The 22,640-nt window shown below is 40.6% G+C and overlaps 1 protein-coding gene across 7 annotated transcripts in view; it reads right to left on the bottom strand.

The window, feature by feature from the left end:
* NT5C2 (5'-nucleotidase, cytosolic II) overlaps positions 1-22,640 on the bottom strand; it is a 62,384-nt gene that overhangs the window by 29,195 nt on the left and 10,549 nt on the right. For 2 of the 7 annotated variants that reach the window (XM_065067134.1, XM_065067130.1), the window contains exons 2-3: positions 12,343-12,463; positions 1,262-1,335 (exon numbers count right to left, since the gene is read on the bottom strand). In XM_065067134.1, coding sequence (XP_064923206.1) covers positions 1,262-1,335; positions 12,343-12,443 — 175 coding nt within the window. In that variant the 5' untranslated portion in view covers positions 12,444-12,463. Of the gene's footprint in view, positions 1-1,261; positions 1,336-1,460; positions 1,532-2,754; positions 3,021-8,409; positions 8,560-12,342; positions 12,466-22,640 lie in introns of those variants that run through there. The other 5 variants (XM_065067135.1, XM_065067131.1, XM_065067133.1 and 2 more) reach the window with 5 other exon arrangements.

Here is a 22,640-nt window from a genome sequence, read left to right as displayed (position 1 = left end):
TTTGTTCTTGAACAACTGTTTGACAGTCCTTAAAGGTACTGCCACAAGGCTGTCCCAGCTGAGAAACGCAAACAACAAAGCACGCGCCTGCAGTCAGATCCAGCAGATTAACAATGATACACTTCATGACTTTAAAAGCGGCAGGAACTTTAAACAGATGTATAAATAAGGCGTTGAACAACCAAACATTTAATATATAACTACTGCCTCATAGATAACTGCTTAAAAGAACAAAACCAAGTGATCTAAATATAAACTGCAACTACCTGCCACAGCCTCCAAAACTGCTCCCTGCTGCACTGCGTTACTGCGTTGAACCATGAGCACATGGAAACCTTCCTGCCCTTTCCTTGGCCACCGACCCTGGCTCCTGTGACCCTCGCACTGTCCCCAACCATGTTACTCATCTCTCATTCCTTCTCAGTACACAGTAACTAGGTGACCATAACAGACACGCTGCATTAACCTGACAGGTGAATCCGACACTCCACCCCACATTTTCTCAGTTTGTATATATCCACAACAATTATATACTGAAATATCAAGGGTGATAGGAACTTTTTATCCACAACCTTAGAAGTGGTAATGAGAAAGAAGGCGGGATTGTACATGACATCCTCAGTAACAGCCTGTATGATACTATAACCTAGGGAAGAGGAAGTGGGATTTTTATCTCTTCCTTCCTTAAAATATGTAACATCATGCAAGCCTGATTATGTAGAAAACAGTAACTTTAGTCTCTCCACCCAAAAAAAGTCTCAGAGAACTTGCCTGTAGTGCATTTCAAAGATGGAGAAGTCATGCAAACATTTTTATGAAACTAAAAGGTCTTATGCAACCTCCCGAAGCCTATGTGCCATAAAGAATGGGCAAAGCTTTCTGAATGAATTTGTGTAGCCCACCATATGCACTAAGCATAAAAGAAAACACATCATTATTCAAAGCCCAATTTGCACTGGGGGCAACATAAAAATATAGTGGAATCTAAGGAAGCAATTAGACTTATTAAGCTTTGGTTTCCTTGACACCCATAATCACTTGAAATTGTACAACAGCAACGCAGCTTGTGACCAAATACAGCTTGCAGATAACAAATGTAAGGGAAACATCTAAAATGAAAGTGCAATGAATAGTGAATGATTTATTTGCTAATAGAAGAAGCATCTGCTAACTGGAGTAGCTCAAGCAGAAACTGGTTTTTGCTCAACAATAGGCAATATTCCAAACTAAGCCAATGACAAAAAAATAAAAAGATACTCACCAGCAAGTGTGTAATCCATATCAAAACCAAAGCACTTTATCTTTTCCATGGCTAAACTTCTGTTTACAAAGACCCTGTAAAGAGAGTAGAAATAAAGCCATGGGTATGAGCATTTTCAAAATAATCACGTTTTAGAACAAGGATATTATGTGAGCTGTCAGGATGTCTGGCTCTCACAGGTCAAAATCAGAAAACATACCTGAAAGCGGAGGCTTGTTTCATTTTTTGCCATAAGTTCTCCTCAAGCAAAGCCATGCCTTTGCAGGGCTATTCTAATTATTGGTGCACTGTCTAAAGACATAACGCATGTATGCACACACATGGCTTTGCATGTGACCTGCAAAAATTCCTAAGAATAGAAGTGCAAAATCTCCTGAAGCAGAATTCAGAGCTTAAGTGAGAGGAGTCTGGAAGCAGAGGATGGGAAGCAATACAATTTGCTTGATTAAAACACATTATTACCAAGAAGTAACAAGGAAAGAAAAAGAAAATAACATTTCTGTGAATAAACTCACAGCATTTGAGCCCTCTTTGGAACTAGAACTAGAAATTCCATGCAAACCTAAAAAGATCTATTTCCATATTTACACCAACAGTGTTAAAAACATGTAATAAAGCTTTGAAAAAGTGACTGAGATAAATTCTAATCCACAAGAATATGCTATTTCTGCAGTGAAAATTTTTCTTTTTATTTATAAATTCCCTGCAACTCCTCAACAAAACTGCTATTTTTTAAATTCCACTTTTACTATAAAAGCTTATTGCAACAAGAATCTAAGCTGAATACTTCCAGGCTCTTATTTGATTACAATGATTTAATACACCATATTCAATTTAGTTCAAGTAAATAACATGGTAAAGAAGTAAGTCAGAGAACACAACAAAAGCCCTTCTTGCTCCCTGTTCCAACTACTACAGTAACTAAGCTGCTTATGTTTCCCCAGAACTTTAAACCATATAGCAGATCTGTAATTCAACAGGACTTCTTTCCACTGTCTGTCTTATCTGAACTTTAAGGACTAGAATGAGAACTCAGCTGCAGGATGGAAGCTGAGCTTCTCGACACCGATCTCGGACAGAAATTCCACATACTGCTCGAGCTGTGATGCCAAGACAGAATTCTCCTGTATGAGAAAAGTCCCAGAGCCTTCACCTGTACTCTGATACGTGAAAATTCACCAAATACTTATTAAGTACATTGCCCTCAGTGGAGTAATTATCCTCTTAAAAACTGAAATCGGCAGCACTGCCGTGTAGGAGGAGCGGCACAGGGACAGAGATAAAGCAATGGAGACGGCAAGTGCAAAACCAAGCACTCATACGTTCTGAAAAGCTGAAAGAAACCACCGGGAGATTCTCCTCTGCACAGGCGTTCTGGGTAGGTGGCTGGCATGACCTGCCCCTTTAACTGCCTGTCTCGACCCGCCGCAGCTCGGATTTTAACGGCAAACTGCTCACATCAAACTATCACACTTCTCTGCAAGTCGCCTTACCTCATCTCTCCCCGATGTGCTCCTTGTTTAGTTCGCAGCAGGCTGATTCATCTGCTTGTCTGAATCACATTACACAATTCCTTTAAAGCTTCCCTAGCACCGATGCAATTTTGCTTGGATCTGATTTGGCTTCAGAAGATCATTATGTCTGAACCGAGCCTTAAAGTACTGTATATCTTCTTGGACAGTGTTCTAGAAAACACATCTGTGGCTAATTTAACCAGTCACTGGATATCGTTGTTGTTCCACACAAATCCACTTGGAATACAGTTTCTCTGGCAATAGTATCCTTTCCCCCTAACCTTGCACACTCTCTCTGGGAGTCACAGTTTCCTGGCAAAGTGCCTGACTTTGACAATGGGGCTTGTCACCAGGGGGCCTTGGAGGTTAAAGATGACGCTCTTTTCTGATAGATTTATGTATTACCTAAACAAGACAAAGTGATGGGAAGAAAAAAAATGGAAACTAGTAAAGGACTGACTTTTGGAAATACGAGATGGGACCGTAAATCACTAAAATTCACTCCTGAAACAGCCAGCTTTTGAGTAGGTGGAGCAAATTACCCGAATCTGCAGTCTGGATCCGTGTTTGTTTGTCTTTTAACATCAAGACAGCTCTGATTCACACGAGTCCAATGTGGAATGCTATTTGGTACTAAACAATCTCATACTCTTTATAATGAAGATTGTGGTCTTTTGCTGCTGGTGCCAGAAAACTTTATTTATTAGCTAATTCTAGCACATGATTTCTGATATATTTGTGCAGTTTGTTTCTGACAGTGGAGAGCTCTAAGAAGGAATAACATACCTCCAGGAGACACTCACTAGCAACATTTTTTTGTCCCACCTGGGGAGACTGATTATTTTTTTTTTTGCCTGCACGCTTAGCTCCCGGATCATAGTTTTCTGTCCTTTTGGACAGGACAGGAACAAGAAAGGAAATTTAAAGATGCTCAGAAGAGCGTTTCAGAATTGCAACCACGGGAGCAGTTTCCCAAATCAGGACAAACACCGAGCACTAGGACAGAGCTGAATGCGCGTATAAATAGGGTAATACGACAGTGCCTGTGAACAGCAAAAACAAGGGAGCTGAGACCCAGGAGATCTCTTCCAGTCCAGTCTGCCTATGTTTAGATGATGACGACACCAAACTGACAGAAAACTATGCAAAAATCTCTAAGGCTCTGATATTTTTTCATTGCTTGCTTTCAGAGTATTTACAAACTGAACCCCCAGGCTGAAAAACAAACAAACAAACAAACAAAACCGACAAAAAGCAGCACACGTTGATACTGAAGATCTGGAAAAGTTTACCAAAGCAAATGAAACAAACAACATCTATTAGAACATTTTTGTTCCAAAATAATCTTATGACTAAAAGATGAAAATTACTACACCAGCCCCCTCTTGGTAACAGCCGGTGAAGATCTCTCTTTCTCCATCAACTTGTAAATATTGCCTGTGACCTAGAAACCCTGTGTGGCAGGGTCTAATCATGCCCCAACAGTGCACCAGACCTGGGAGATTTCAAGGCATCCTACCGACTGATTTGACATAGTAATTTCTTCACCCACCAGTGCCGGAGTGAAGCAGAGCAAATATTTTAAAAAGCTAAAGAAGGCTATTACACAACATATTCAGGACAGGAAACAACAACATTTTAATCGATTTAAATTTGGATATGCTTTGGCAGATTAAATGGCAGACTAAACAGTGGCAAAAAAAAACAACCTGGAACTAATTTCACTTCTCTCATGAAAACCCAGCCAGATATTGGGTTATTTTGTAGGCACTCGGGGCCTCAACTTTAAATCCCGATAAAGGAAGACGTCTCCCATGCACGGTGCCCCCCTAGACACAATAGGCTAAGTAGATACATACAAATATTTACTCCCAGAAGGTGACCAGCTTAATTCAGGGGGCTTACTCAAAGTCGTAAATATCTGCAGTATCCTAGAAACTAAAGATTTGAGATTAAATCACCACAACAGTTTCTGAGAAGAGTCAGGTGCTTCTCAGAAGCTGCAGTCTTAGCCCATTTCAAAGCTGTGCTTAGATCCCAATCAAAGGTACACTCAGCCTGATTTCAAGAACACCGATCAAATGTGCCTGTTGCTACACAAATGTAATGGCACCACAGAAGGTACGTTACAGAGAAATGACAAGAGCTGTTTCAAGTGACTATAAGGCAAACCAACAGTAAGATCCTAAGAACCATAACCACCTGAGAGAAAAGATCCTCTGGTCTCCACAGGAAAAGATGAGATGACAAGTTTTTTACAGCTAATCTAGAAAAACAAAAGTCAAAGAAGCTTCCAGATTACAAACAGTGAAGATAAAGTCAGAATAAGAGCAAAACTAAACTCAATCTACATTTTTAGGCAGGAAGTTTTAATCTAGAATATTTTTTCCACTTGCAAGAAACAGAAGAAATCACACTTTCCCTTCCTCTTATTCTGTATTTTTTTCCTTTCAGAAAATAATAGTTTTAATTAGGAGCACTGAAGTTAAAAATTAAACTGATCTAAAAATTTAACAGCACTGGGCAGTAAGACAAATCAAACTGCAGGCACAGTGTGAGAACACCCGCTTCATTCCTTGTGCTGAGCGTCAGAGGTGGGTATTGCCTAAACCGGGTATTGCCTAAACCAGGTATTGCCTAAACCCACCTGCCCAGCCTCACACCTGTCTGCAGCCAGAGCATCTCCTTACACAGGACATTGACTTTCTCTTGCCTTCATCTTCCTTTCCTGATGAAAAAACAAGCTTAGCCTGGCACAGATCCATGCCTTTGGAAAAATGGACGTGAGGAGCTGTTTAAGGGAAACGATGAAGAACATTTCCTCCCTAATGAGTTCTTCCTCGAAGATTAAAACCTGCTGCTTGGCCACAGCAGAAGGCTCTCACTGATGACAGTATTTATTTTCTTTTTGAGCTCTACAAATTGTGCTGGATAAGAGAAAAATGTGTTTTATTGCAAGGAAGAACAAACTGCTGCATGTGCATAAAAGGAGTCACAGAACCCTGATATGCTCAACACTACAATTCACAGTCCTTTATATTTTTACAAGAGAACTGATCTCGGTTTTGCTGCCTTTCTTGTCAATTAATTCTAAGGCCAGAACATAAATCCCCACTCTTCTCGAGCAACACAGAAGAGGAGTGAATGCAGAGAGGGAGAAATGTTTTTATTTGTGCAAAATCTCAAAAGCTTTCTGTGCCATGAAATGAAACTTGAACAGATAATATTCTTGTAATATGACCAACAAAATAAAAAAAAACGCACAGAATTATACAACTAAGGAAGAGCTCAACACATGGCTCATGACACCTCAGAGTGAGAAAATGAAAATGAACAACGTGAGGTGAGGCCTGCAACAGAGCACTTCCATAATACTTTTCCAAATATGTCTAGAAATATGTTGCAGCAAGAATCATTTTTAGTCAGGAGAGTATGTTTCACTGGAAATTTAATAAATACAAAGCAATCTGCAACAGTGCTGAGTGGAACAGCAAACACAGTGGGAGCTGGCTAGCATGACCTACATACGTGTTTAAAAAGACCGGGGTGGACAGTTGGCCTTGAGTGAGTTACAAAACAGCGACTAACTAGCTAGAAAGCTCAGATTCTTGCTCCCTCAAAGTTTAGGCACTTTGCTTAATCTTCACTTTATGGACAACTTCCATGTTTTAATAAGCTAGAAGAGTTAAAAAGAAATAAGAGGGAACTACACAGATTAGCTTTTAATAGCCTCTCATGTCCAACACAGCCTCTTTAAAAGGTTAATTATGAAAAAAAAATCTTATGTATGCTACTCTTATGACAAACAGATGTTCTCAGTATTACTAGCCAGTCCCCATGTGTTGTGTGGTTGGGGGAGATGTCTCACTACATGACATTATAGTTCTGGTTACAAGTGACTTCCACCAACAGCAGTGAACTTGAATGAATCCCTCACCAACTTCACTTGCCAGGCACAAATCATGTCAGTAACCTTAAGACACTAACATACATCAAAATGTCTTGTCTTTGGGTGTGGATGCTTTAGTATCTGTCTTAGAAGGAATGAGAAATAAACTGCTTTAAACTACTAAAACAAATGCAATTATTCTTTTGCCTCTTTAGGCAGGTAATGACCATTCCATATATTATTATTTATCATACCATTTTCATCTTTTTCTTTTACAATGTTAGATTTTCAGAGTTTCATTTTATTTGTTCTTCAACCAAAGAGGAATATTCTGATGTCAGTATGTTTGTCATCGTATTTAGAGATAGTGCTTGGGCTCGCAATGACTTCAGGCAGATGAAACGGTATCAGGGAAGACAGAAGGGCACAAAAAATTCCTGGCTGCTTCTAGTAACATTTCCAACATAGTGCCCTGCAGTTTCACAAGACTAACTGTCCTTGCGCAACTGTAGTGATAGAAAACTGGACAATCAGGTTCCGACTGGAACTTAAACGTCTGATGAGGCTTGTACCCAAAAACATGACTATGAGCACTTCCCTCTGAAATTCAGCAGTGATCAGATGGAAGGCGATAGCCTTGGCCATTTCTGTTTCCATTGTTTGGGTTTTCTTCCCAGGCAACAGCAAAGTGCCAAGAAGCTCACATATGGATTCCATCCCAAAATAACACCCGTCTGCTCTGTCAAACTATTAAAGCCAGGGATCATGGGACATTTTTAATGTAATTTTTTTATTATTAATTTGGCAAGTGTTCTGCTTTCTCATAAGCTTGCCCATTCTGCCGCCTTAACGCTCCCTCTCCCTCCTCTCTCCCATGTCCAAAGCACTAAAGCAAAATAAATACACAGAGCCACACGCTGCCCTCCGCTGCACATATGCCACCGCGCGAGTCCACGGGGCCTGCACAAAGATGTATGAGGACAGACCATTGTCAGCAGTGCCTGCAGAGCCACCTCATTGAGAGCAACATCAAGATGCCACACATCGCCTATCCGAACGTGCCTGATTAAAAGAGCATTTTCAGACCGATAAAGGCATTCTTCTCATTTGCCACCTCGACAAATTGATCATTTTAAGAGAGAATTTTTATATAGCTACACAAATAGATAAAGTTTAAAGCCTCGTACCTTAGTTTATGTAACATTTCCACCTGTTTGCAACCACTGATGATCCAGTATCAATAAAGTGAAGAAACAAGATTAGCAGTCAATAGCCCAGAGTTTATAAATTTAAACAAAATGAAATACATCTTTAACCCTAGAAATCAGACCAATCAATTGGTAGTCCTTCTGCTTTGTCATCATTAAAGTATACACCATTTTTTACCAGGATCTCAACATATATTATCAGTTTAAATCACTTAACACATGTTACCACAATAAGATGCTTTAAAAGACAACTGAGGTGCAAAACTATGAAGCAAATTATTTAATACTCTCTGATAAATCAGCAGGAGAATTAGGATTAGGAATCACAATGCAACATCCCCTGCACTAGCCAGTAAACAACAGTGCAAGAGAACAAAATTAAAACAACAGAAACCCCATGTTCAGGATGACAAGTCTCAAATGACTCTGGTGCCAAATGGTAAAAGCATCCCAAAGTCTGTATGTTTAACCAAAAGGCCATCTCAGCCTTACGGCCCTGTTAAGCAAAAAGCACCAAATAAAAGTAAACGCAAATACCTGTTTCCTGGATCTTGGTAACTGTCAGTAACAAGAGTGGATGGAACACCAACTTTTTCCATTATTTGCTTTAACTAGATGTGGTTGCTATTTAAACCCTAAAGAGCTATGTGAGATAATCCAGAGGGTGCCTAGAAGTGCTCACTCCAAGTTAAAAAATAGACACTAAGGCAATTTCGTGGCTCAGAGTCAACCTAGTTCTTGCCTAATTACTATCACATTAAATGACAGTACTCCTCCAGAACAAATAACCTAGTGATTATCCTCTACCCGGAAAAGTCAACAAGCAGCGCATGAGGGAGGTGGCCTCGCAACCACTCACACTAAGGAAAAGCCACTAACAACTACACATCCATTTTATTTCCGAATTAAAATGTATGTTGCCAATAGCACAGTAATGCAGTATCCTCTTACCAGTGACCTCTGCTAGAGAATGAATAACATCTAGCTTGTATATTAATTCATCTTCAGACCTCACCTCCAACAGGCTCCAACAATGTTGTATAACAAGGTTTGTGACTGATAGTAACACTAGCTAACCAAAAAGACTTAATTAAAGTCATCAGAAATACTCTGAGGATAAAACCCCACCACTTCCCCTCCCCTATAGATTTTTCTGATTCTTGATGTTGCTCATACAGCCCTTGGGCTCTACACCATATGTGTTCATATTCACAAGCTTTGCTTAATTCATCAATGACATCAATACTCTAATTTCCTAAGCAGCTATACTAACTGATTCAAACACCAAGCAAAACTTTTTGGGACAAAAACAGCTACAAGAGGAAAACAGCTATAAATATTTGATTTTGAACATTCTTGCCTATGGCATTCAGACATGATTATCATATAGTTATCATAGTCTGAGTCAGTATACATCACACCAGTTAAACCAGTCTCAACTGGGAGTTCTGCCAACAATGTTACATGTTGAACATCCATCCATCAAGTATGATACAATAAGGGCAATACCCAAAAAAACACACTCCTGGTATGAACAACCAGAATAAAATATGACTATTAGAGTGGCATCTTCAGAGCTATTTTTTTATAAAGAATTTTAAAGTTTCGTTCCTACAAGAACACTTTTATTTTTAATGTAAATTATTTTTCTCAGATTGGAAACTTTTCCCCTTATTTTATGCTGCTTCAACATTTACAATTCAAGTACGTCAGATCAGGCCTAGTTCAGGAGAACCAGAAAGTTAAATCAATTGTTCTAGGTATCTCCACTGATGTTTAAGTAAGCATGAAGTAAACAAACAGTGAAACAAGTTTTTAAAACGTCACGCTTCAGAAAACTACTAGCAGCATTTAGAAAATCCCAACTAATGACTTTGAGCCCAACTGGGCTTTCGACACTGATATCAAAAGCCAGTCCCAGTTATGGTCACCTGTAAATGTGGCCCAGCTGCCCAGCTCCTCTAGCCTTCCTGACTGGCCCATAAAATCACTGGGACCAGCTTTAAGGTTAAAAGAAAAAATCATTTTAAATTCAGTGGTCTTTTTTATTGTTTTTGTTTCTAAGTTACTTTAATGTTTTTAAGGGTTTTGTTCTTCAGATGCTAGAGTAACAAGAAAAAGAGACTGAAAGACAAATAAAAACAAAGAGAAAGAAAAAGAAAGGGAAAGAAAATAATATTGACAATGAATGCCTTATCTTTTATATCTTTTTCATAAAACTGGCAGTCCTTTAGCAACATCCAAGAGTCAGAGCATACTTGGACCTCACTGAAACAATTTACATCCTAGAACTGATGGCTGTGACCAGCATACATATTCTACATCTAAGCCATTATTAAAATACTAAAAATAAAATATAAACCAACAAGGGGAAATAACTTCAGTCCTATTCTATCATGTTAAGTCTGCACTTATCTTTAAAGTAAAATCACATCTGTTAACACTAAGATCACAAAAAATACCAAAAATAGAAATCTGACAACACTGCCTCTGGAATGAGGTTGTTTCAGATTCTTACAATACTGGATGATCAAAATAACTCCCATGAAACTGGTACACCAAAGCCATTAATAGCACAGATTTAAACTACAGTCTTGGCATCAGGTTCTCTCATTCTCTCCCGTTCCCTCTCCCTCAATCCCTCCGTCTCTCTCTTTTTAAAAGAGCGTAGTAGTTTCAAAACTACTTCATGTATCTCCAATGTTGTGCTTTCCATGAAAATCTGAAGGGCTGGCAACTTTTCTGCTCAATATGTTTTGAATAACACATTCCTAGATTCTAAAAAGGAGTACTTAAACTATACCACAGACTAATTTTGGACTACCAGATCCCAGCTCCTAGTGGGAAACCCTCCTTTATACGAGTACACTCTCATCTTCCATAATTTTTTCTGAAAGTAAAGATTTCTTACATGAGGGTAAACATGATGACTTGAATGTGTGAGCTCTTAAGGACACGTACTGCTTCCTTTGGACCTTGTACAACACTTAGTAGACTGTCAGCACCTAACCATAACAAAAGCTGAGGAAATCTTTAGAAATAAATAAATAAATAAATAGGTCTTATTCTGATTTCATTTCCATCAGTCTAAATCAGGAGTAACACAACTACAGTCACAGGTAAAATTATGACACAAAGGTAAACCTGTCAATGACTTCAACAATGTAAAGATTTTTTTGCCAGGGAATGGTATAAAATCCCTCTCTTTTAAGATGCTATATATAGTTACATTCATTAAACATTTCCATATCTGACAAACCAGCTGACACAGACAGACTCAAATAATGCCACCACTTAAGTAAGACATGTGCCCCAGCATATTCACTGAAAACTGGAAAGCTTCAGAAATGCATCAGAGCATCCATTACTTAGCCTTAGGCATTGCAACTTGCACAAACCTGGCTTATCATATAATGCTAAGGCATTTTTTTCTAATTATACTCCATTTGGACAATCAAAAGATACCTAACACTTCCAAAACACTTTCTCAGAAATACCACTGTATATGAATCACAAATGCAACATGGCATTTAAGCATGAGGTTGGGAAATTTGAGTCTTTTTCTGTTTCTATATCAGACATACATCTCCTCAACTCCTGCTGAATATACTCTGATCATCATACCACATGACTTCTCAAACTACACAAGCTGAACTTTGAAGATATACTTCCCACAAACAGAATACTGACAATTACTAGATGCTGTTTTTTTTAACTCTGTAACAATCCAGACATCTGATAAAGATACAGACTGCATCCATCTTCTATGCTCTATGCCCAGAACCTTGGGAGCTGTGGACTAAATTCTGTGCTCAACCAAACCAATGTGATCTTGTGAAAACAATCTAGTGTCTGTACTTTGATTCCCAAACTATAAAATGAGAGTGATACCATTTATTTTATTCCATATTCTATCTTGTTTACATAGGCTGCAACTGTTTTATAGCAAAGATGGTTTAGGCACACCTACCACAGAAAATGAAGCTGAGATCTTGACTAGTGCTTCTACATGCTCCTGTGGCACACACGTTTAACCATACTAGAAACAATTCTCAAACGCTTAATTTCTGATCTAATTTTATTTCCTCCTTATTATATTTGTGCATTCCAGTGTCTAATGCTCTGCCAGTCTGAACTGCAGTAATTACTATAACATCTCTGCCACTGAGTATTTCTTGACCTGAAAGCCTGCATCCCAAAATCTAACTTTGATTAATCTTTCAACTGCATTAAGAAATTGTACCCTCACCCATTCTAGTACATGTATCTCAGCTCTACTGATAGTAAATTCCTCCAGGCCAATACTGTGCTACGTTCTAAGTTCTCTTCCACTAAACTAACACTTCTGCAAGGAAGGCATGAACAACCTTTCTGTTTAACCAACAAGCAAAAAACAAGGCATCCATTTTATGCTTAGTTTATGTCCCTCTGTCTCAGCACTTTAGTTTTGGGGTTAAATGAACAACTTACCGGTGATAGGCTTCCCTGCGGTACTTTTTCAGAGCATGCCCATCCATGTTTGCGGGGAGATCTGCTGCATTTTGGAGTCGGTCGCTCCATGAGGTTGTCATCTTCAAATGCTTATTTATTTCTGAAAGAGGCAGAAGAGAAAAACTTATTTAGGTTCACAGCTTTTTTTTACCAGAAAGTTGTCTGTTTCCTGGTATGAGGAAATGCAATGTCACGCAGGAAGTCTTGCAAAGTAGCCGTGGAATGATTTGAGTTTGCAGGTCAAGAAAGATGCTTTCCTCTGAGATGTTTAATGAGATAGGGTGTTAGAACAGTAGAGCTAGGAAGGCTTTGCCACATAGCATGTAGTGCTTTTCCACTGCAAAGCCATTCCTATCCATTGTGGTGAAACGCATTTAGAAACAGAGACTTGTTTTCACTGCTGAAAAGGAGTATTTTTTGACACTAGAGTTAGTAGTATGCATTAGCTATAGCTGATGGAAAACCTACCCTTTACACATGAAATAATTTAAGCAGGGCAAACCCTACAAACCCCAGCAGGACTAATCTTGCTACTTTTACCACAAGGTAAAAATACAGAGCCTTGTCTCTGGTCATTTGATCTCTAAGCAAAGACAAAGCTTCAAACTGATGCTAAATTAGCAGAAACAAGTGGAAGGAAAGTAGAAAGACGATCTTTTGTCCTCTGCAGTTCAGCCACATTCAGACAGAGCACAAACACACTGCAGATCTGTAACACTAGCAAGGCACATATTCACCAGCGGGTCTTCACAAACACCTGCACCCCTTCACAAGTACTGGTTGTCAAAACCAAACCCCTGGACAGTCCTTCTCATCGAGAAGGCCCTGCAGTGAGGAAACAGGGGTCCCTTTCCCAACTGTGTTATTAGCACACTGGGGCAATCCTGCTCGCCCTCTCCTCTGGCCTGTGTGATGTGTGTCCTGCTGTGTCCCTGGCACCAGGTGGGATGATGAAGGAGACCCATGGTGAGTCAGTTCAGCTCACCAGATCAAGTCCTCATTCATCAACACTAACCAAACAAAACCAAACAAAAACTGGGTAGTCCACCACTAGTCAGCAGGCTGAACCCAGCTCAACCTGCCACAACGCTATCTTTAGTGTCGGTGTAAAGAATGGGGTGGGAGATGCATGCCACAGTTATACCAAGTTAGGTACAACGTGAAACCACATTCTTGTGTAACCCACGCAACTGCTGGACCGCAGGACTTGGCTTGTTTGCCCGTCCTTAAAGGAAACAAAACCACCCACAAGCTACAAGGGTAATGATAGAGAAACCATTTCTAGATGCTTTTAAAATATGACTGCACTCATTTTACAGAATGGAAGCTAGATTATTTCCCCAAAGTACAGAGTGTGTCCAAACTAGAGCATTGGAAGTCATGGCACTTTTGGCTGTCACAAACGTGCTTACTCTCCTAGAGGAAATCTGTGTAATTTTTTAGTTTTAAATTTGATTAAAGAGCAACAGTTGCAATTGTAACGGCATTTGTTAGTCTATTTACCTTCTATCTGCTGGTCATAAAAATCAAACAGAGGGCAAACAGCTTGTCTATAAAAAATACGTTCCTCCCTCCCTCAGCATTCTCTGTGTGCCTCCCAGTTACTATAACTAAGGTTTACAAACGTATCTTCTGCCACATCCTAAAGGTCACCAAATTTAGGCCCTGGCAGGCTGCCCAAGAGACCGCATGCCAGAGCCGAGAGCTCTCCCCCCCAAATTCCCTGCAACACGCCCAGGAGAGGAGGTCACTGCAGCGAGGGGGCAACGGGCCATCCCAGCCAGCCGCAACTTCCACAACCGGGCATGCAGGGAGAAGCAGCTTCTAAAATAGCCCAGGCCCCGGCCACCAAGGGCTTACAAGTAATTTCCAGCTATTTAAACCGCGCACAAAGGCAGATGGAAGGCAGCACAGGGCACAGAACTAAACAGCCTGCAAGCATCAACCTATTCCACTTCAAAGGCAGGACACTGCCTCCAGCGATGCCTCTTAGGGCAGCAATGGCAGCCACAGCCCATGGGCGAGGAGAAGTGCCCATGCAAGAGTGACAGACTCCAGGTCAGCAACCGAGACGTGCAGCACTGTCAGGGAGCCGGTACAACCCCAAGACTGCAAAATATAGAAAGGGCTTGTGTCCCCAGAAGGTGGAAAAGCATCTGCTCCACAGATATTTCAAGATGGTGCAGATCACCACCATCTTGGTCTTACCCAGAGCTATTTTAAAGCTACTAGCCTAGAGCTACAGGTGCAGATCCAGGAGATATAAACATTTATGGCCTCTAAAAGGCATTTTAAATAGGTTTGAAAAACTGTTGCGTGGCTGATCTTTTGACTCTTAGGCAGCTCTGGGTCTAGGTCTTCCAGCTGAAACAAGTCCAAATCCAAGCTTCCAGCCACTGAGAAGGGCTACACTGTTCTGCTCACCCAGCCAGACATAGCAAGATTCAAAGATTTACATCCACAGCCACAACCAGAAACTTTCCGTTCTGCCAGCCCCTTCTTCCCACTTCATCTGCTTCCCATCACCATCACACCACATCAGAGATGCTGATGCAGGTACTAGGATAGGACAGTTCCCAATGGCCATCCAAGCCAGACATCTAATAGTTCACCAATAGCATCCTACAAAATACCCTAAAATCCAGATGGCAGAAGAATTGTAGCAGGCTACCTTTAACAACAACCTTTCTAAAATTTGTAGTTTGAGCTATGTGATGAAACCCTCCTCTACAGTAGGAGAAGCCAGACAGCATCATTTTGTGGGAGCTGGGATTCAAAAAGCTGAGACCTGAGGCAACCACAAAAATCTGAGTTTCCATAATTAAGCAAGAAAGGCCTGAATTATTTTAACAATTCAGCAGTGTTTAGCTGTAGCTGTGACGAACAGAGTTCATAGGCAGGACGAGGTTTGTAGACAGAGGCAATGTCTTTTATTAGACCAACTGGTACGGCTGGAAAAAATAGACAAGCTCTTGGGCACACAAGTTGTCTAGGTTTTCAAACTCTACCCGTTGCTCTAATAAAAGATATTACCTCTACCTTCAGGCTTTACCCTGATTTATTTATTAAAATCTTTCTTTTAATGTCCAGAGAGCATAAAATAAAAAAACGTTATGCTGAAGTTTTGTATTACATGAACTCAAAGGCACTCTTACAGCTTAGCAGGCTCCACTGGCACTGTGACAACAGCTCACTGCTTTGAAATGAAACACTAAAAACTGACAAAAGACATTGTAATGGATGTTCCCTACCCAAAAATCTTACTCACACAAAAAGTCTCATGAACTTTAATGAAATTGTTCTGATGCTTCTAAGGTGTAAATATCAGCCTACCTGCATGGGTAAGAGACATGGGACCTGATCCCTGAATACAAATTCCCTTTTCCAAATAGAGAGAGAAACATAAGAAGGGCTGATTCTCTCCATACACTTGTAAGCCACTGGAATAAACATCTAAGAGGGCAGGCAGCCAGCCAGGCAAGATTCTCAACTCTGAAATACGATGCATCTTTCTTTAGTTACAAATCTATTTTTGAAATCAATAATCTGTAAATAGCTTCACATAAAAATAGAAATCTTTACATAGATAAAGCATGTCAGAACACCTCCCCATAATTTACTGCAAACATGCTCCTCACCAGTCTTAATGAAGCATCTGATAGCACTTATGATACAGGGTTTATTTTGAAAAAGTATTTAAAATCTCAGCTTCAAAGCTGTGATACAGAGCTACTATCCAGGACATATACTTGGGTCCAATTCTCAGATTTTGGCTGATTTTAAGTATTACCCATAGTGTATTTTTTTCGTACATATAAAACAACATGTTCAAAAGCATCCCCTTCAAGTTTTACTATTATTTTTCTTATCTATTTCAGTCAACAGTTAGAAACGTCTGCACCTGATAATACTCGATGTGTTCAGCTTAGATGGACTGCTTTTTTTTTTTTTCTCAGTTTGTTTAACACTTCAATGATGCAATGCCAAATCAGAGCCACACACAATACAACATAGAGGTGAACAAAGTAGCAGTGCCAATTCCACTTTTTCCTGGATATTCTCTGGGAGATATATAGCAGAAAACAAAAGCATCACTAACTAATCCCAAGGTTGTAGCGTACTCACACTGATTTGCCATGCACTACATCCGCCTCTTCTCACATGTTCTGCTTCAAGAATCATTAATACCTTGTCAGTACGACCCACACATGTACGTGCACAGAGGAAAGTGAATAGAGAGAAAAATCATCACACCTAACGTTAGCTACTTAAAAGCTTTGCATCTAGTTGGGGGCTGTGGGTGTACAGACAAATCTCGTGGTACTCTTGCCAAACCCAGAGCAGTTCCTGGCTCCCCACGTCAATGTTGCTCCATCGCAAGGGACTTTGTGGGGTCTCAGCATGAGAGCAATGAACCATGTTAAATCCAGAGAAAGGGAAAAGCAAAGGGAGGAGGATCAAGCTTGGCTTGTTCAAGACTCATATCAAATTCCTGGTCCAGGTCATGGCCCGGCCTCACAAACAGAGCAGGGGGGGAAAAAGCAGTTTTTCCTGCAGCTGAGAGGACTGACCATGTGAGGTTGGTTAAGAAAAGTGAGTGACTCACTTCCCAGGAGCGTCCCTCTCCCTCCACCGAAGGCAGAAGCAGATTGCACCTAGTTCAGGCTAGACACTTGGGACAGCTGGCATCAGAGGAGGTGAAACCCACTCTGGCTAGCATCAAATCCTCTAACCCTCTGAAGCATTTGACATCCTGGGATGGACTGCAGAAAGTGGCCAGGACTGTGTCATCCCCCTCAACAGCATCTCCTACTGCCACTGTGTGATCAGGGGCCAGGCAGGCCTTTGGCCTCACCCAGCACAGCAGCTCTCACGCCTGTGATGCCAAAGCGCTTTACAAACTCTCGTTCACGTAATACATCTAGGGGCAGAAAAAGGTGCTGTCCCTGTTTTGTCAGCTAAGGATTGCGAGGCACAGAGAAGGTAATAACACAGAGCAAGCGGGAATCAAATGCAGAAGCCCTAATACCTCAGTCCCTGTACTAAAAAGCAGTCTGAGTTCCTACCAGTCAGGACGAATCAGAGAGATATGCCGCATCTTCCTTGTGCACTACACTTGAACATGAATTCTAATTTCAATAATTAGCATCAACTGTCAGACACTGAGAGGTAGCTAAAAAGTATATAAAATATAATTTCATGCTTAACACTGCCAGCTCCATAAATATACGCATGCCTTGATATATGTGCCCTGTTTGAAACTGCCCGGTAGGAATGCTTACACTGATTTACCCTTAGCAAGCTCTAAACCCTACACATTTCTAAACATTCCTGACTTCTGTGCCTTGCAGAGGTCAAACCCTGCATTCACCTCTGGCCCTCCATGTTGCACTCACATTTTGTGGCCTATTTAATTGTTTGTCATGCAACCACTTCAGTCTCCTCTTCAAAACAACCATTTCAGTCTCCTTTTCAAAACTGTTTCAGTTTCTTCTTCAACACAGCCATTTCAGTCTCCTCTCCCACTAAGCAGTGTCCGAGAGGGGAGAGCCCTCAAAATACTCCACGACCCCAAACTCTGTGTGTATCACAAACTCAACAAAGGGATGTAGCAGACGAGAGACATCTCAGGGCTGCTGGAAGGCAAGGTGACATAGAATTTCTAGAACTAAAAACGCCAACTAGTGAGAAAAAAAGCCTGGTGAGTGGTATTTCCGAAACCCAGGAGAACTATTCATGTGAGGTAAACACCAAAATCTCTGCTCACACTCTGCTTGGGAAGAACAATGCAAAGAAAATGGGTGGAGGACTCCCCAGTCCACATTCTAATGTTCTTGATAACTCAGAACTGCAAGTCCTAGATGTACAGAAGTCAGCATGATCACAGAATCCAGAAGTATCAAAATACACTGAAAAACAGGAGCAGCTACTCCTTGAACTCCTACCAGTGCAATGTGAAAAGAAAAGAAAGTCTTGCGATAAACCAACTTGCAAAATTTGGTGGAACTCTCACTTTTGCAGAGCTAAGGACAATATAAAGGAGATTTTCAAAGTAAGGTAGGAACAAGAGAAACCCTAGCAAGGGAGCAGAAGCATTACTGAACAGAGATGATGAACAATGCAGAAGAGGTAGAATTCTTCAGGAATTAGTTCTAGTTTGCATTGGGAAAAAAAAAAAGGATGATAGTGTATTAATCCCTGGATGATAAAGAAGTACATCCCATTCAATTTACTACCCAAGAGAATGTTACAGAATACACATCACAGATGAACATGTTTAACCAGACAGTCTGACAAAGTCTTCCCAGGAATCCTAAAATATTTAGCTGCATACCTTTCAGGCAACATCAGCTTTAACTGATGGCAAACCTAGGAAACATACTGAAAATGACAACATTGGATTTGATTAATGAAGAATTAGAAGACAAAAATATCAAGTCTTGGTCAAGGTATCAGTTACACTAAGTATCTAGTTCATGTCTACAAATTCTTGAAGACTGAGCACTACCTGTACTCACGCACGACAAAAGCCCCTAAGGAGTTGGCTTCTGACTCGCCCCAAGCTGCAGGGATTGCATGGATGCCGCACAACACCCCGATCTTATTCTGAATTGCAGCCTTACACGCGGGTTCTGTTAGTTTGCATAATTCCTTCCCTCTCCCCCACAATAATCGGATGACAGTTCAAACCACTCTGTTTTACTGCCAACACTTCTGCTTAGTAGCCAACAGCAAATTGTTTCCAAAAGGTGTTTTCAATTAGTGACGCTTTTGGAAAATTAGTACGTCCATGATTTGAAATCTCTGGCAACACTGAAAAGCCCACAAATATAAGCAGTGAAGCTTGTAAATGATTTAAACCAGAAAATTGACCTTTTTTTTTTTCTCCTTGTGCCTAAAGTTAAGTTCTTCACTTCCAGAACTTCCACTTCTGGGTGGCCACCTCTCTGACAGCATGGCTTCAGGTTCATGACAGCAGGAAGGACAAAGTATGTTCTTCCTGTTACAATACTAAATTACTTCCTAGATACAATTCAAAGCATGCTCTCAGCTCATGATAATTAATAGCTGAGGTTGGTTTTAAGCAGAATAATTCTATAAGCCCATTACAACTTATTAAAGAGGTAGAGATCTGCTGTTAAGAACCTGTTAGGGTCAACCACAGACACACACACTGAGCTCACAGTAGCTCCCACTTGGCAGTATAGAAAGACGCACTGGATTATTATACATTAGACTGGTAAGACTCTCCTTGCTCCATAGATTGTACAAACCCTCCCACCTCCAAGTTTCGCCACCTCCAACACTGGCTTTGAGTCCTACCGTAGAACAGGGGCAGCTCTTTCTCTTGGACATCACCGCAGTGCTGACATCAAGAAAGCAGCTTCTTTTTCCAAGAGCATGCTTTTAGTGAAATTGGTAAAGGATTTCCAGTCATACATTTATTTGCCTATGGTCTGACTGACAGATAGGTTATTTCTAGATGGGTACAGTACAAGAAGGGAGAATGCTACTCATGTGGCTTATTATAGGATTAGATTTAATTTCAGGCTGAATTTTACCTCTGTCATAAAGCCAGATGCTAAAGTAATGGCCAGATAACAGGTAAGTGGTAAAATATATTTAACAAAACCGTGTTTTGTATGTTTGGTTTTTAATCACAGTATTTCTGCTGATAACCATATCCCCCAAGTGGCCTCATAGTGCCTAGAGCTCCAGTAATAATCCAGGACTCAAACGCATCAGACACACTAAAAACCAGAAGAGATAAATTGGGAGCTCCATTTTTATCCAAGGACTTCTAGTCATTCAGGAACTCCAAGAAGCACTAGTTACTGAAAATATTTTAAGCATTATTTAATTATAATCAATTTTATGAATAGTTGAAAAGTAATTTGGAAAACTACAAAATCCACAGTGCAACTCTGTGAGGAGCAAACCTCAAATGTCACCCTCTCTGAGTGCCATGGGACCATTCATTCTTCTCATTTATCTGTAATTGAGTTTACTGCCTTGAAATGGGAACCACAAATTCTCCAATGGGCCAACTAGCATATTTTCTAGTTTCCATATAGCTTGTGTTTCTCGACATCTTCTGCTGAATTACCATTTTAGTTAAGTAATTTCCAAAATGCTGCTTCTTATACAAACAGTTTGTTAGACGTAATGTTAGTTCTCCATTTCTCTAAAGTCTAGTGTGCCTCGTATTTTCCCATCAGTAGAAAAAAAGAAGGCAGATCATACTTAAGGAATGTGAGACTTGATCCAGAAGAGCAAGAGCTACGCCACAGAGAAGAATCAGCAAACACGAGCTCTCAAAGAAATGCTGCGACTGCAGGACAAATATGATCCTTGGATGTACAAGACTACCAAGCAGGACTCCATGCGCACATATGTCACTGTTACAAACAGTGCTGGAAAGCTGTCTTCAGCCAGCTGAACCAATTCAAGAACAACACTGATTATATTGAGGAAGGAATAAAGCTGTGACAGAGAATAATGCTGGAGCAGAAGATGGGCTAATTTACAGAGAGTGGTTCTGCAGGTGATTTGAAAATAGCCCAGAAGCATTTACACACAGGAAAGTGGTGAGACTGTGGAGGGCTCTTTAGCCTAGCAATGACAGAACAAGAGCCTATGACTGGAAATTAAATAAATCCACACAAAAAATACTAACAGAGAGGACATCTAATTATGAAAAAACAAATTTCTGAAGTAGTTTTTCCATCACCAGAGGGAAAATGAAGCGTGGTAGGGGGAGAGTGGGTGGGTAGGGGTGATTTTTAAATCAGCTTTTTTGATGAAGTCAAGAATTAATGAAGAAAAATCAAACAGTCTGAGCACACAATTGGTCAGTCAAACACAGTATCATGCCTCAGGTGACTCTTCCTCACCTTATAAATCAATGTATCAGTGAATAAGAGGCAAAGGCACAAGCAGTATGGGAGAGAAACCTCCAGAGAGAGGTTTCACCTGGAGAGAAGGCAAATGTATCAAACTGTTCTGAGCGAACACCAGCATGAACTGTGCACCCCAAGGGCTCGGGGAAACTCATTTCCTTGGGAAAAGGGCTCCAGCAGCCTGCAGCAACCTCTGCTTGGGGGTTCCCAAACTGCCGCCCAACTGAGCGCCTACCAATCGCAAGCACAGACCTGGCTAAGAAGATTGTTGTTCTCAATGCTTTTTGTTTCCAGCTGTTAAATTTCAGTAAGAAACCCATAAGAAAATGCAAATATTTTACTTACACTGTTTTTCCTGTAAGCAGTCGCTCTGGTTGCAGAAGGTCCTGAAAGACTGAAAACTACAGATGAATTTGATCCCTCTGCTCTGATCCAGTCCACCCAAAAGAAAATATTTAAGAGTTCCAATGTGTTTGATTTAGCGGAAAACTGGAAGGTAAGCTTTGATGCAAGTGCCCACCACAACAGCAATTCAATGTTTGACTGATATCTGCAAATATTAGTATCATTGCTAAAAGGATAAAGCATGACAGCATGCTAGCTGAGCTACAGGTGAACATAAACAACACGAAAGTAGAAACGTCAGCATGGAACTGAACATACTGAGTTCTGCAAATCAGAAAGTCAAGATTAACTTTTCTATTCCAGCTCTGTTGTTTTACATCAGAACAACCCGAGGCACCTTCAGCAACAAATAAACTTGCCTGCATGAATAGACAAGTATAACCTCTGGTACTCAGCAGTCAGAGCTTTGCTCCCCCCTTCTCAAAGGAGACTGCTGGTTTCTTCTGCCTCTTTCAGCTTGTCATCCCTAAGCAACACTCTTGGTGTTCAAATATGTGCAAGGACCCGTGTTACCAAATCAGAGTAGCGGAACACCTCTGTGTGAGTTACAGTTCCCAAACAGAGAGAACAAGATGAGACATGCCATCCCCGGAGAGAGAACTGGAAAGCCATCCTTCACATACAGACTTCAAACCAAGGAACAACTGCCACTCTAACCTGCTATTAAGGATTATACAACAGCAGCTCTTTTGGCAGCAGATCATGGTGTTTCAAAACAATGACGCTTTTCATCAGATTCCACTGTGTTTCAGGAAGCAAATACAGACTTAGCGGGTCTTTCCAGAAGTGCACTAGCAACCGACAAAGTACTTGAGATGCCCAACTCCGAACAGCAGCACAGTCATTCTGAAAGCATGCAACTGGGTCAGCTTGGATAACACTAACAGCCAGAAGTCCTCTTTATCTTCTTAACACTGAAGGTGAGAGAGGACATTTTTATTGGCTTTCCTGACTGACCATACTTACTGGTAA

The sequence above is a fragment of the Columba livia genome, chromosome 6 (assembly GCF_036013475.1).
Source record: "Columba livia isolate bColLiv1 breed racing homer chromosome 6, bColLiv1.pat.W.v2, whole genome shotgun sequence".
Taxonomy (NCBI): domain Eukaryota; kingdom Metazoa; phylum Chordata; class Aves; order Columbiformes; family Columbidae; genus Columba; species Columba livia.
Note: the sequence above shows the minus strand (reverse complement) of the source record. Positions and strands in the feature narration are given on the sequence as shown.